The sequence below is a fragment of the Vidua macroura genome, chromosome 9 (genome assembly GCF_024509145.1).
Source record: "Vidua macroura isolate BioBank_ID:100142 chromosome 9, ASM2450914v1, whole genome shotgun sequence".
NCBI lineage: Eukaryota > Metazoa > Chordata > Aves > Passeriformes > Viduidae > Vidua > Vidua macroura.
Genome location: NC_071579.1, coordinates 13,346,760 through 13,362,008, shown reverse-complemented (window position 1 = coordinate 13,362,008; position 15,249 = coordinate 13,346,760). Strand labels below are relative to the sequence as shown.

At 38.5% G+C, this 15,249-nt stretch overlaps 1 protein-coding gene across 6 annotated transcripts in view; it reads right to left on the bottom strand.

Annotated features, from left to right (window-relative positions):
- Positions 1-15,249, bottom strand: part of COL11A1 (collagen type XI alpha 1 chain) — a 132,188-nt gene that overhangs the window by 24,321 nt on the left and 92,618 nt on the right. For all 6 annotated transcript variants that reach the window (XM_053984536.1, XM_053984533.1, XM_053984531.1 and 3 more), the window contains 10 exons: positions 14,942-15,031; positions 14,620-14,673; positions 8,880-8,987; positions 7,859-7,966; positions 6,748-6,801; positions 3,276-3,329; positions 2,457-2,564; positions 1,830-1,883; positions 854-907; positions 703-756 (listed from right to left, as the gene is read on the bottom strand). In XM_053984536.1, coding sequence (XP_053840511.1) covers positions 703-756; positions 854-907; positions 1,830-1,883; positions 2,457-2,564; positions 3,276-3,329; positions 6,748-6,801; positions 7,859-7,966; positions 8,880-8,987; positions 14,620-14,673; positions 14,942-15,031 — 738 coding nt within the window. The remainder of the gene's footprint in view (positions 1-702; positions 757-853; positions 908-1,829; positions 1,884-2,456; positions 2,565-3,275; positions 3,330-6,747; positions 6,802-7,858; positions 7,967-8,879; positions 8,988-14,619; positions 14,674-14,941; positions 15,032-15,249) is intronic.

The window sequence follows — 15,249 nt, the reverse complement described above, 5'->3', positions numbered from 1 at the left end:
TCTTGCTTCATGTTCTGAAAAGTTAAAAATATGGAAAGCGTTCTGAAAGACTACCAATACTGACATTCCTAGAGATGTCTTTTCTAGGATTCACTGACACTGGTGTTTCTTTGAACATATGTGATACTCTGTGACAAATCATTAAATACTCAAGAGCAATCTACATAGTTTCTCAATAAGTAATTTATATATTGGCCTGGAATATATTTCTATTTTGTTTCCTCCATCTTATGCTTCACTCAGAATCTTCTTTCCCATTCCAAAATTCAGGAAAAAAATTAATGTTAAATCTATAACATTACAGCAAAAGGCTTTTAGGCTTACGTAGGTGATGTGGTTGAGGTCATGTAGCTTGAGAAAATAAACATCAACAAGCATTTTAAGACTCTCTTTTGAACTTTCTGCTTGCTCAGCACTATATAATAGTTTACTCTATTGCTTCAAATAAATCACTGAAAAAAAACCCCTTATATCCCTGCATACCTCATCCTTCCTTTAAGAATAAGGAGGATACAATCTGGCATGTTCCTTGGGTAAAATATGAAAGTAACCAATCCCAAACAAACTCATTCCATGTCCTGGCAGAAAATTTTCTCAACAGAGAACTGAAAATAGCAATGAAAAGAATTTTAATGAATGAATGTCATATAGCATTCTTATTCCAATGTGTTCTCTTCCTTGGGGGTTTCCATCCACACTCACCTTTTCACCAACACCTCCAACAGAGCCGATTGAGCCTGGGGGACCTTGAGGACCCTACAGTGATAAAAGATTTTTGTTATCCAAAATATTGTTATCCAAAATAGGGTGCTTATTGCTCAGTTAGCAAGACAAAAATTAGATTGATTCTTACATCAGCTCCATTAGGACCCTGGGGACCTCTCGGACCTGGTGGGCCAGGTGGACCCTGTATCAAAGAGACAATGTGATGTGACAGAATCATAGAACAGATATAGTTACAATCACGAAGAGTTTCTGTCCAATGAAAAATAATATACTCAATCTGTAGAGGGCTTTTAATCTTCACCATGCAACAGGAACAGTAGGGCCAGATTGCTGCCTGCTGGATGAGTTCAAAGGGTGACAGGAGACGCAGGCTGTGCCACACAGTACCTGACATGGACATGACCTGATGCGTAGGACCCCCTGAGGATTGGTTCTTTCCCTACAGGTTCCCTGCATGCCCATCCCACTGACAGAGACCTGGACCAGTTCAAGTGTCTGTGACAGCCCTGGGGCAGAGCTGCACCATGGTGCCTACAGATGGGCAGGAGAGAAGCATCCAGACTTGGCACAAGGTGCTGGAGGCAAATGTATGCACTGGAGAGCTTGCATGGGAGTCAGGAACAGCCCACGAGGCATTCTGTCAGCAGGAGAAACAGCTGGAAAATGCATCGCCCAGGGAAAGCAAACAGAGCCAAGCAGTGTTTACCATCTTCTGGCCTTCAAGTACCTGACACTGTATGTTAATAACAATGGCCTGAACTTCAGGAAGGCAGCTCCAGACTCTCTGGTGCAGTGGTATCTACTTTTTCCTCTTTCTTTTCTGAACCTGATTGTCACTGGACTGTCTCAGTCACACGGAGCATCTGCTTTGCTATCTATTTTTCAGTATTTTCTCATGTTACATAAATCTCAATATTAATGATGAGGGGATAGATGTGGGAAAGCAAAAAAAATCCCAGAGAGAGTTTATGTAACACAAAATGTTTCATACTCAGTCACCAAATTCAGGAATATCTTATCAAATGGTGAGCTATAGAGAAAAGACAATAATATATGGAGAATATTTATGTCCTTTAGAGTGACCAGTGGGGAAGAAGTCTTACCATTGGGCCCACATCTCCATTTTCACCTTTTTCACCTGGTGGGCCAGGCAGACCCTAAAAAACACAGGGAAGAATACTGTAAGTAGGGTCCCTGGAATGATTAGTTATAAATCAATATGAAACAATGTAAATCAGATCTACACATCAAACTTGTGAACTTGGGAGGGGGCAGGATGATCGAACAAGAAGAAAAAGACCTATTTGCATTAAAATGGAAAGAAAAGGAAGGGAGCTTTTCATATTACAGTGAATGTATAGGTAGTCCTAGGATGCTTAAACTAGGTGACATAATAAATTTGGGCTGGAAAAAAAAAAACAAAAACAAAAACACACACACAAATGCTAAACTGGATGATTTTAAAAATACTGCCAGGATTATCCAGACCTGAGGTGGGAGTCTGGATAATTTATGCTCTGATATATATATTTAAGTCCTGCTGCATTAAATCTGTTGTTTATGCATGAACCCCATCAATATGGGATCTTTCAGTCCTAATTAACTGATGCTATCATTTATTTAATAGAAGACAGTAGTCATTCAGTTTTTGACACAGAAATCAGTGTTCTTACACTTTTTCTGTTACATCTTGTTTTACAGATATAAAGTAAAATAATAAAGGAATTTACCTGTAAGCCAATAGGGCCTGGGGGCCCAGGGAAGCCTCGAGGACCTTCATCACCTTTTTGCCCAAACATCCCTTGCTGACCTCTTGGGCCTGGCTCTCCATCACCTCCCTGTTTGGAAACAATGAAGAGCAAAACTATCACAGCTCTGATGATAACAACAGGAAAAGCTCCATGGAAATGACTGGGAAACAACTACAAAAGGGCTCAGAATCACACTAAATGACTTTACAAATGCATGTTCATCATCTTGGCTGGATGCAATCTGTTTCACAAACAGAATACCAGCACGTGCTCTGGTTTAATACAGGTCAATTAGTGCTGCATATCTCACAGAAATGTTCCCTGAATTCCCCCTCCCTATCACATCTGCATAAACATTCTAGCTGTTGAATACCTATGTAAATATGAGTAGCACAGGGTTCTACCAATACTCAGGGTAAAAAAATTCAGAGCCTTTTAAATAAAAATAAGAATTAATTCACTTGGTATCAGGTGGATTTTAAAAAAAGACACAATTTTTTAACTGCATATATAATGAGCTGCCAAGCACACCACCAAACAAGTTCACTGAAAGGATGACCCCCATTCACTATTTACAGTATTTAATTTTTAATAATTTTGTCAAATTATTGCCTTGCTGTAAATCTGCCATACAGTAACACCCACGGCTTGTTTACAATAAAGAACTGCATGTAAGAGGGCAGGGACAGAACTGTTAGTGGTGTTTTGGAATATATTCCTGAGTAAGGAGCAAACAGTTCAAAGTTGAAGTCAGTATCAGCTGAGTTATGCAGGGCTGGCTCTGAATGAGCTACTTACAGCTATCCCTGGGGCTCCAACAGGACCCTGCAGACCTGGTGGACCTGGAGGACCCTGCAACAAACACACATCCAAAAGGACAAGTTAGTGATTGTGACATCTGCAATGATGAGATTAAAAGCAAATACAGACACAAGAGAAAACCTGACTTGCACGAGCACAATCTATTCAGCATTTCCATGTTTCTCCATGGAAGATGTAGCATCATTCACAAGTCCTTTCCATTCAGTACAAACTATTTACCTCACAAAAACTCAGATTTTCACACCTATAATAGACAATATTGGCATTTGTTAGAAGCTAATTTTTAATGCTTCTGAATAAATTTCCATGTGAACAGGAAACAAAATGATTTTTTTTTTCACAATGAAAAATATCAAAACTTTCAATGAGATTTCAGCAAAATATCTCTCAAACTTTAAAGCATCATCTAAAAATCTATCTTTAATTCAAGTGCTTATTATTTGGAGTAGTTTTTATAAAACTGCTAATTATTTTTGCAATGGCACAAAGCTTATTTTGACCTCCAGGAGAGATGAAAAAGTGCAAGTTCTTGCTGAGCACATTTTCTTTGATAGTAAGTCTCTTTTCAACGGAATGGGCAAAAACCCCAGTCTGAGAGGAATGTCTTTTTTTTTTCATTCTCTCTGCAGAATAATAACTAAGTTATATTGCACATAATGAGAAGTCAGTCATGCAGATGTGATACAATGAAGCTATCAGAGTACAGGGACACAAGATACTACTTTATGATGAGGTGTAAAGGATGTAGTAGTTTGAGTCTTGTTTTTGCCACACCAGAGGAAGTAGACTGAGAAAGAGTAACTCTAAGAAGGTACAAAACTCATCACCTGGCCTTGGCAAATTCTAGTCTATTTCAGATGCCAAGTTGCTTGCAACTTCTAGGCTTCAAATTCTGGTTTATAGGAGAATAATGCTGGGATTTACAGACTTTTCTATAGCTAAAATTAGATTATTGTGCCCTTTATAAGGGCAATGAAATAAAGGGACTTCTTAAGTCTTGCAGTCTATTTCTTTCTCTGGATTTTATATATATTTTGGACCATTTTATTTTCTAGGGAGAATGAAACATCAAACTCCGTATTTCTTCTCTTTTACAGTTTTATTTTTGTCCCATACCTGATGCCAATACATGAAACAAAGCTCTCTAGCCTCTGTGGTGACATATCTAAATGAAAGGACTCCGAGGAATGCTCCAGCTGACTGGGAAGTGTTACCATGAGAATGGAATTTGGCATGCATGGATTTTTCTGCACTCTTCAAGATGCTTCAATGTCCTCCTTCATTTTATAGGCTCTGGAATGAAGCCTATACATTTTTAAACTCATTTAAAAACCCATTTTGATGTAAAGCACTGTTGGAATGTACTCTGCAATTGATTAATGAGGAGTTATTTGGACACATGGCCAGATTCATTTTTCCATTGCTCTGGAGGGCAAATGGAGAAAGAGCAGAATCATGAGAGAATCCTCAGTTAATAAAGGCAGCTGTGATAACTGTGGAGATTTTGAAGTTCAAGGGAGGACAGCACATCAACAACAAAATTGTGCTGTCTTAACTAGAATATGCCAACATAGTTAGGCACAGTATTTTCAAACCCACAAAAATAAATCTTTGTTAGTTTCAATGGGGAATTGAAGATTTTTCCAGCTCTTCTTAAACAGGAAAGATGAATCAGTTCTTTGATCAGTGTCCTTGCTGTGATCAGGCTCTAAATGGCCACCAAGGCCTTTTGTGGCTGGTTTGAGATTGTAAATATCTGTTCTTTATATCCTGTGATTTCAGAACTGGGTACTTCCTCGTCAGAATCTTTCAGAGGTGACCAACAAGCCCTTTCTCCCTGCCCCAACAGGCATCTGTCAGCATGTTGAAAGGAAAGCAGATTTAAAATGAACACATTCTGAAATTGTCAGGGTTGAATGACTGCAGTTGAGGGCAAATAGATTCAAGGCATGTGATTTCAACTGGAGGTACATTCACTTCAACTAAGGCCTCAACACTGAATCCTGTATTTCAAGAAAAATGTGTAATATTCTCAAATGCATTAAACCTTGAGACTGGGAGTCCAGGATACATTCTCAAATGATAATGCTGCAGACATTTTATTTGTAAAGCAGGTCTGCCAGAACAGGCCCAAATGCATCAGTACTCACAATGGGAACTGTGGTCACAGTCTAATGCTCAGCATAATTAGCTCTGCTAAAATTATCTGAACCAGAAGAGTGCAGCTTGTGTTTTTTTCCCTGAATTTCTCTGATGCAAAGCATTTCTAATGAAGAGGCATGGCAAAGGGGAAAATAGGATATGCCTGTGACCACATGCAAAGCCTGATCAGAGGTTGGAACTAGCTGATCCTAAATTTCATTTCCAGCCCAAGCCATTCTATGATTCTGTAATTCTATGTACTGTGATTTGCTTGAGTATGTACATATCCTCACAGAAACATATGATAATATGTAGGCCATAAATTTGGTGTAATTTTTAAAGTAATATACTGTTCTGTAACTTGTTAATGTCAAAAATCACACTGTTTTCTTTGTCATATATATGACAAAGATACTTAGTCATGAATACCCTGGTACTGAGTTCAGAGCTTTGCTAACTCTGAATAGTGTTGAAATATAACAATAAAGGGGATCTTTCTGCCATTAGTTCTCAATTTTTTCTTAAGGAAAAAAAATAAATTCAAGTAAAGTGCCAGTTTATCTTGAAATTGAACAGAAGTGAAAAGATACCATTTTGAATTTTTAGGAAAGAAACCACAATCAAACAGAAATAAATAAATGCTAGTTTTATTCTTTCTAGCTTCACATTTCACAGTGAAAAAGCTTAATTTTATATGTCTGGCCTAAATAAAAAAAGGAAGTGCTTGAACTTTTTTGAAGATAGAAAAATGTCAAATCAAAACAGTAGAAACCTGATTAGTCCTAGGTTCACTAATAGGCCTAATGATAATATATGAAAACTTGTATAAGCCATTTCATCTGCCATCAGTTAATTGTGCTCCCCAAGAATTATATATCCTTTACAAATTTTAAAACTACCTTAGTAGATTCCTCTACTGAGTCTCCATACTTGTCATCCTCATGGCTAGGAAGCCAAAGCTGGGTATGTTCACACAGTAAGAGAATGTATGGGAATTCTTGGTCTCTCCAGTTCAAATACAGAATGAAGGAATTTCAGTGATACAGGAAGGGTGTTTAAGAATGTAGTTTGTATTTTGTAATGATTCTGTAAGCTCTAGGAATATGAGGAATAATAAATACATGCCTGGATCTGTAAGTACAAACCTCTAGTATTGCAGTAAAAGAACATTATTTTGAAGGAACATTTTAGGAGTCTGTCTTTTTTTTCTGCTCATTTATGTAGCAAAGCTACCTGCATACTTCATGCATGAATACCCTTTATTTATAAAGAATATATGTAATGCACAAAGGATTTTGCTACTCACGTTTTCTCCTTTGTCACCTTTACTACCTTTCTGACCTGGTTCACCAATTTCACCCTGTAATGGAAAGTTAAAAGTTAAACTTGTTTAAAATGGTCTCCTTCACACTTAGCTGAAGTCAGTATCACAGTGTCTCTAAATGTTCCCTTTGATATGATTATTCTATGCTTTATGCTGCTGCTTCAAGTGAAAGCCTAAAGGGAGCAATTCTGCAGTGATCAATAATATGTCATATTAATCCAGATATTGATTGCTGAATTGAAAAGGGCAACAAGACCTGGCTTTGAAGTATAATGCTGCTGAGCTCTAAATAAAGGAAATTATGTTGCTTATGTCATCTTCAATATGAACTTATAATGAAAGTACCCTGACTTACAGACTCATGTATCTGTTTATAACTGAACTACTGCTTCTCACTGGAGTCTACAGTATTTCAAAACTTCAAAATTATTCAAATCACTAAGAAATCACATTGGAAAAGAATGTTTTCTTTATACAATAATTAAAGACAATTAAATTAAATCGCAGAAAATACTGTCTGTGGGATAAATAACACTCATGCATCACAAAAATGAATGTTGAAAGCTTTACCTTTACCCTGTGCTAACTAACAGAGAAGTGCTGGGTCAAGCAACCACACCAGATGATCCCGAAAGGTGTCATATTTTAAATTCTGCCAGATGTCAACAGAATATCTCTGCTGTGAACATAATTATTTTGACACCCTCAACCTACCAGCACAACCTCTGGTGGTTTTGAATCCCTGTATATTACTGAAGACATTTAATCTTACTCATTCAGTAATCAAAGTTCCTAAAATAGGCAAAAATAAATTTTGGCATAATTTGCCTTATTTTGCCACACTTTCATCCTCGTTTCTTTGCCAGGATAAATGTAATTCTACTAGCTCCTTAACAAATATCCCAGTGTCCCATGGCACCTGTCCCTCATACATTTGGTTATAGAAGAGGTTTTTAGGTGTTTTTTGCAGTAGGCAGAGGGAATTTGGGGAAGGCAGGGATAAGATTTGTTGCTTTGTCACCCTATTTATTCTGAGGAAAGCTACAGACAGCTGAACTGACAGATCTTCTCCCAGATGCCAATTATGATTCACCTTGTCGCCATCTTCTCCAGGAGAACCACTAGGACCAGCAGGACCAGGAAGTCCTACAGGACCCTGTATTCCATCACGTCCAGCTGGACCTTGGGGACCTTTTTCACCCTGGTTTTGAAGAAAATGAAACAATCCACATTATCACAGGAGAGTAATGAAAACTTCAGTACAGGGAGTCCCAATACCAATACAAAATTAAAGCATCCACCCCCCTCCAAAAAAAAAAAACAAAAAACCCAACAAAACAGAAAACACCACAACAGAAAGAAAATTATCAAGGGAAGAGAATGTATAAGAGAATGATATGAAGTAAAAATGGAAGCTGATGTCAAATACACTTGTACTCTAATGCAGAGTGGCTGTGTACAAAGTTTTAATGAAAGACTGATTTCTATCCACTCCCTGCTGTGATAACAACAGTTTTAACCCTTCCTGGTCTTAGAGAGCACAATGAGAAATGTTTTACTGTGACATTCACATTCTCTGGACAGAGAGACATAATTCTGTCTCAGGATTTCTTGGAGAAGCACAGAGAGAAAAAGATAAAACAATCTTTATCTCTGCTCCTTTGTTTTCCCCATGTGGAATGTGGTATGGAGATTGTTTACCTGCAGTGATTGCTGGGTTGGATTCTGGTGAAGGTTGTTTGGGTTCAGTGACCAATGGGATCCAGCTGTGGCTTGGACTCTCAGCAGAGAGTCACAAGTTAGTTAGTTGATAGGTAAGTAAGAAGTAAGTATGTAGAATAGTATAGTATCTCTTTAAATAGTGTATTAATGCAATATAGTATAGTTTTAATAAAGCTTCCTTCAGCCTTCTGGTCTGGAGCCAGACATCATCATTAATTCCCCACATCCGGGGTTTGCTGCATTTTTACTATATTTTACTATGTACGTATTTGTAAATCTAAAATGAGTAGGTTGGGTATTCTGAGAATACATGTTGAACGGAGTGGGAGCAAGTAGCATTCTGGAATGAAAAGCATGTGCTGGGATAGTTTCATGGGACTGTGGTTACTCACGGGAGCACCCTTCTCTCCGGCGGGGCCTGGAGGCCCCTGAGGACCAGGACGGCCTGGCAGCCCAATGGGGCCAGCGGTGCCCGCGGCTCCGCGCTCTCCTGGCGAGCCCTGGAAAAAGACAGAGTATAAAGGAACAAAAGGACAAAGGAATTCTGAGAGCCCTGGGAATGCTGGTGGTTTTCATGAGGCAAGTCAGCAGAAAAGCTGCTCATCAATGCAAGTTCAGCTGGTTGAGGGTTACGCATCCATCATGTGTGCAAGTAAAGAAAAAAGGCTGGAAGGACCAACTTGAAATTCATACTTGATACAGTTCATACAACATTAATTTTATTTTTTGTAAATACCACTTCCTGTATTTGTTCATCATAATGAGAGTGTCCTTAAAACCAGACTCTTTTCAAGAACTTACTTCCCTCTATGTTTTCAAAATATATTAACATACTACTTTGATGAAAGAAGATTCACCATATCAAAATACACAACTAAGCCACACCAAAACCAAAATTTTTAGTAAACCTTTGTGCTGTTTACTGCTGTGATGATCACATTTCTGCATTTCAGTTGACCTCTGTAAAAATACATTCAAGTATAGTGACTAATTTAGTGTGTTCTACAGAGGAGGTTTTTTAATGTACAGGCATCTTTAGATAAGTACAGAAAAAGTTAAAAATCTAATATTAAAAATTAAGGGTGAAACAACATGTACTATGTATTGAAAATCACTAAAATTGTATCTTTGTTTTCTGTCTTTTAAATAATTTACAATTTTTGCATTAAGAGAGTATTGTTAAATGTTTGCTGTACACAAATATTTCCCCAAATTTTCAGCTTTATGCCTTCAAGAGAGTTTGCAACACTTCAAAGTTATGATTAGTAATTTCACTTCTCCAATTGATACAGTAAAAGTAGGTTGATACATTACAGAATAGAATAGTAATAGAAAATAATAATAAAAATAATAAAAATAATAAAAGTAAAACTGAGACTCAAAATGGCCTTTTTTCATGTTTAAGCAAGATCAAATTTGCTGTCTTGTAGATATTGGAATTTTAAGATGCTTTCATCTATGAGGACCCTATTTTTTTTACTTTTACTCATGACATACTTGTACTAGACTGACCTCATTAGCATAAATGGTACTAATTTCATAATAAGGTGCTTTTCCCTCCACATAAATGTGACAGAAAAGAGTGCTGAATGGTTTCTCAAAGTATTTTGCAAGTTATTTCAGTAAGATCTAAATTTGCATGAGTATTCAAAGTATTTGTATGGAAATCATAGATGACTTTATCCTTCCAGGTGATGGGGATTTTTTAAAGTCTGGGAGGCTGCCTAAGTTTCTGTCCTATTTCTGTTATTTTAGTTCCTAAGGCTTCAGTGAATTCAACAAGAAAAGGTCATCACCCTACAGCCATACTAGCATGGTCTCTGATCTTGTCAGCTCTCATAAGCTAAACAATTTTAGGTCATCTCATCAGGAGGATGTAAGAATCGAGAGGAAAAAAACCAAATAACTCATAGATCTTTTCCTGTGTCAGACAGCAGACACTAAGAGAGGCCATAATTTCCAGTAGCTCTTTTTAATCAGCCAAGTCTTCACACTTATCTTTGCATTTCACATGAGTTATGAAGATGGACTACACCTCCTGTTTTCAAGGAACTGCTCCTTTCTCTGAGAGAATGGCCTCTGAGCATAGGAGAACATAGTAAATTATAGTCCCAACTCAGAAGAGCATTTTAAGCAGCTTCTTAAATCTGTTCTCTCTTTCTGTGTTTTATTTTTTCTCTGGTCAATCTGTCCCATCATGAAACAAGCTCCTTATGTTATGAAACCACCTGTTAACCTTTGGTCTTGCAGTACTCACATCATGGAATCTTTTTATTAATTTGTTTTGTTGGGTTTCTTTAAACTTTTCTACAGAATGGAAGTTTGTGTTTTGTCTTGTATTGCTGCTATACAGACTATAAACTCATTAGCAACCTTGGTTTTATCTCACTTCCTGTGAGGAGATATGTAATGACAGCTATTGTATACATTGCATAGTAGTAGCAATACTTTTTACTGATGGTTAACAAAATGCTCAACAAGTGAATGTCCCCATGACTGTAAAATGTTGTCAGATAGATGAAGATAGCTCTAGATAGTTTAGTACTGATAATTGGGTAGCCTACAGCTGGCTTATTCTGAGTCTAATTTGAGCATCCTATTCCTAAATGAACAAATGAAAAATGACTGCTTGACATTCCAAAGAGCTTTCTCTCATTAGCATTCAGCATTCCACACGGTAGTAGAAGAAGGGAAGAAAACAAACAGAAGCAACAAAGAGAGCAGATAAAAGAGAACTGTTAAAAATCTCACACCCCCTCCCCACAATAACAAAAAAAACAACCCCCTTCCAAAAAAACCCCAAACCATGAAAATACCCCCCCTCAATCCTGCAGAACCCCCTCTTGCTCTGACATGCATTCATGCATCTCTTTCTTTTGTCCAAATCCCTCTAAACAGAATAATTGGCATATGCACAGTATTTGGAGCAGTCATTTGTTTGGTATGCTTGCAGATGTATGCACCAGCCAAACAAAGCTTATAATTGACTATATATGCTAGCTAGAAACAATTGGAATTGGCAGGAAATCACAGGAAAGTCAGCCAGTGGCATGGATTCTCTTCCTATTATAGATGGCAAATGAAGACTCCACTACAATTACACTTCTGTGTGTACCCACTGTTGGCTAAAAATAGATGGGATAAATATTTTCAGAGTATTTGATGCTTATGATCTGCTGTGAGCTTCTGTGAAAAAAAGCAAGCAGTTGTGGCTTAACTGTGGTGCTTGAAGGTGCACAGAAACTCAGTATTAAGGGCACCTATACACCTTTTTTTTCACTGAATACTGTTTTGAGATAACAAATTAGTAATTAAAGATAAAACAGATAAAAATCCTACTGAGGACTTGGAATACTTTAAGGGCAACTTGGTCCTCTTTGTACCTCAAGTGACCCGCTTGCACTACAATGAGCTCAAATATATTTAAAGCAATTAAAAATTTTGCCCTTCAAACTCTCAACTCCTGCTACCACTACCTGTATTTCTTAAAGACTGGAAAAACTATATGCAAAAAATCCTCAGCCTCCTAAGGGTTTCTTTCTATGACTGTTTACCTCAGCAGGAAGGGTGGCCCCAACAGGGATGGGTCTATGAACTGAATTCCTTGGTAGTGTGCTCCTGATACCCATACTTTGTGTGTTTCTGGACTAAAATTAATGATGATTTCAGCCTGGCACTGAACTCCCATTAGCTGGGGAGCATTAATAGTGCTCCTGGATTTTCTCTACCAATTTAATTTCACATGAAAGGAATCCTATTCATGAGCTCTGAGAGAGCTCCGTCATTTGAAACTGAAGGATCATAAATGGGGATAATTGAGAGATCCTCCTCAAAAAAGTCCTGATGTTCTCAGCTAAAACACTAACTTATATACACCCTGTAAGAATTAGAAAAACATGGATCATCTGAGTTTCAATTCAAACATACATATTTCAGAATACACACAGCTATCACTAAATAAGGTGTGTACTTTTGCCTCACATCTTGTGTGATGTGTCTTTCTGAGGACCATGACAGGAGTGGCACAGCTCCTGTGTGAACAGTGCTGGCTGGCAAAGGGGGCTGTGTCACACGTCAGCTTTGCCTGTGCTGGCTGCTCTGTGCATGCTCAGAAGGGCTCTGGGTCACTGCACCTGAACCATCTACTTGAGAGGTCAGTCCAGCCTTAAGGGCTCCTTCAACAAAAAATCAAGACAGGACCTTTAGATTGAAGAGACTATTCTGGTCTATGCCTTCTTGACTTTGATTCATCTTTTCTTTTAACATTTCAGGTTCTTCAGATGGGTAAGATGATATCCCTTTTGACTCTCCCTGCTAGATTCCATTCCATTCCATTCCATTCCATTCCATTCTTTGTTTTGGTACCTTTTGGGAATATATATATATACTTCACAGTGTTAAGAACTGTAAATTCAGGTTTCTGGCATTAAGAATTCAATAATTCATTTTATGAATTCAAGTCCCAAGTATTACTTGTACTGTACTATGTGTGGATTTTTATCCTTGTTTAATGAATTCTAATCTGAATATGAATTGCAAGGACATAAGAGAGCTTTGTTGAAGCACATAGAAATTCAGCTCCTCCATTACTTTTTTTTTTTCCTAGCATGAATAGCTGTGATGATTGATTCTTTTCTTTTTTAACCTCAATTGCACTGTATGAAAGAAATAAGTTGACAAGATGACTGTCAAAATCTACACAATTCACATTTGGGAATAACTCTAGCATGTTTTGAATGCCAGTGCATCCTTGTAGAACTTCTTTGCATAAAGCATGACAACAGAGAATAGGTAATTTGAAGCATACTCTACTATTCAGCTTAAAATGCCAAGAATGAAAATTCCTGCATGACATGATTTTACACAGTTGTACAAAGGGAACACGGGAGTACTGGGTTTGCATGGCAAGGGTTTGCTAGCAGGGGACTACAGGGCTGACTTCTGGGAGAAGATGCCACTTCCCCCATGTCCAGTGGAGCTCTCACCAGCCAGCTCCAAAATGGACCGATGGGCTGGCCATGGCTGAGCCCATAAGTGGCAGGGATAGAACCTCTTGGATAATGTATTTAAGAAGTGGGAAAAAAATGCACAACAGAAGGAGAGCAGAGATCCACTCACAGCCCATGGAGGACCCCACACTGGAGCAGGTGGATCCCAAAGGAGACCGTGCCCCGTGGAGAGCCTGCACTGGTGCAGGCTCCGGGCAGGACCTGTGACCCTGTGGAGGGAGGAGCCCACACTGGAGCAGGTTTGCTGGCAGGACTTGTGACCCCTTGGGGGACCAACACTGGAGCAGCCTGCTCCCGAAGGACTACACCCTGGGGGGGGACTCAGGCTGGAGCAGTTAATGAAGAACTGCAGCCCTGGGAAGGGCTCATGTTGGACAACTTCACGGAGGACTGCCTCACAGCCAAGGGATCCCACACTGGAGCAGGGCAAGAGTGTGAGGAGTCCTCCCCATGTGGAGGAAGGAGTGGCAATGTGTTATGAACTGAGGACCATTCTCCATCCTCCTGCACTGCTTAGGGGCAGAATAAAACAAAAATCAGTAGTAAAGTTCAGCCTGGGAGGAAGGGAGGGTGGGGAGAAGGTGTTTTCAGACTTTACAGTTTATCTATCCTACTCTGATTTGATTGAAAATAAATTAAACTCATTTTCCCAGCCTGTTTTGTCCATGGTGTAACTGGTAGCTGATCTTCCTGTCCTTATCTTGACTCAAAAACCTTTCAGTGTATGTTGTGTTCTCCTGTCCAGCTGAGGAGGGTGGGGATAGTGCAGTTTGGTGGGCACCTGGCATCCAGCCTAGGCAAGCCCACCACAACAGCATGAGTCCATCAGTCACTATCCATGGATTTTTCCACTGTGGAAAACCTCTCTCATCTCAAAACCAATTTGACATAAGTGACAAGCATTGAGCAGCAAGTAAATGTAACTAAATCTAGTGGCAGAAGGCTTCAGATATTCTCTACCTCCATAATCCATGCATGTTTATTAGTATGGATACTTAGTAGAAGTCTGATCTGTCTGCCGTTTTACAGATTGTGTTAATGAAAACACCCCAGCATCTAAAGAAGAAAAATGGTTATTAGGTAATATTGTTTATATTTCCATAGAATTATTATGTTTACTTACCATTGGGCCAGGTGGACCCTGTGGGCCTTCCCCTCCTTTCAGACCAGCTGGACCCTAAAAAATGGAAAGGGTAAAAAAAGCTTGTCTACTAAAGTGGAAAGTTCAAGAGTAATTTTGCAACACATATAATGGGAAACATGTCAAGATCCAAAGAAACAGACCTGAATAAATTCCTTACTTCTTATCTAGCCAATTATATTTTTCTCTGTTCTCTTATTGCTTTTATTTTAAGCACAGTAGAAGACAATGAAATAAAGGAGTTAATACATTGTTTCTTATATTTAGAAATATCATGGCAATTGCTCTAGTGCTTATATCATACCTGAGCACCTGGAAGGCCTCTCTCTCCAGGGAAGCCACGAAGACCTGCTGGTCCATCTTTCCCAGGAATGCCTTGAGGGCCTGGATCACCCTGCAAAACATATTACATTTTGATTAAAAAATATGCTCAAAAATTAGGTGTAGAATGAGAGATGAAAATTAACTACCAGACCCTAGTTATAATAATAAAAACAAAGATTGTGCCCCCAGCTATTCACCCACTGATTCTTTTATCAGTAAAATAGTCTGTGGTTAAATTTATAATGAACTTTGACAAAATACAGTACCAATTATGGAATACAAATAGTG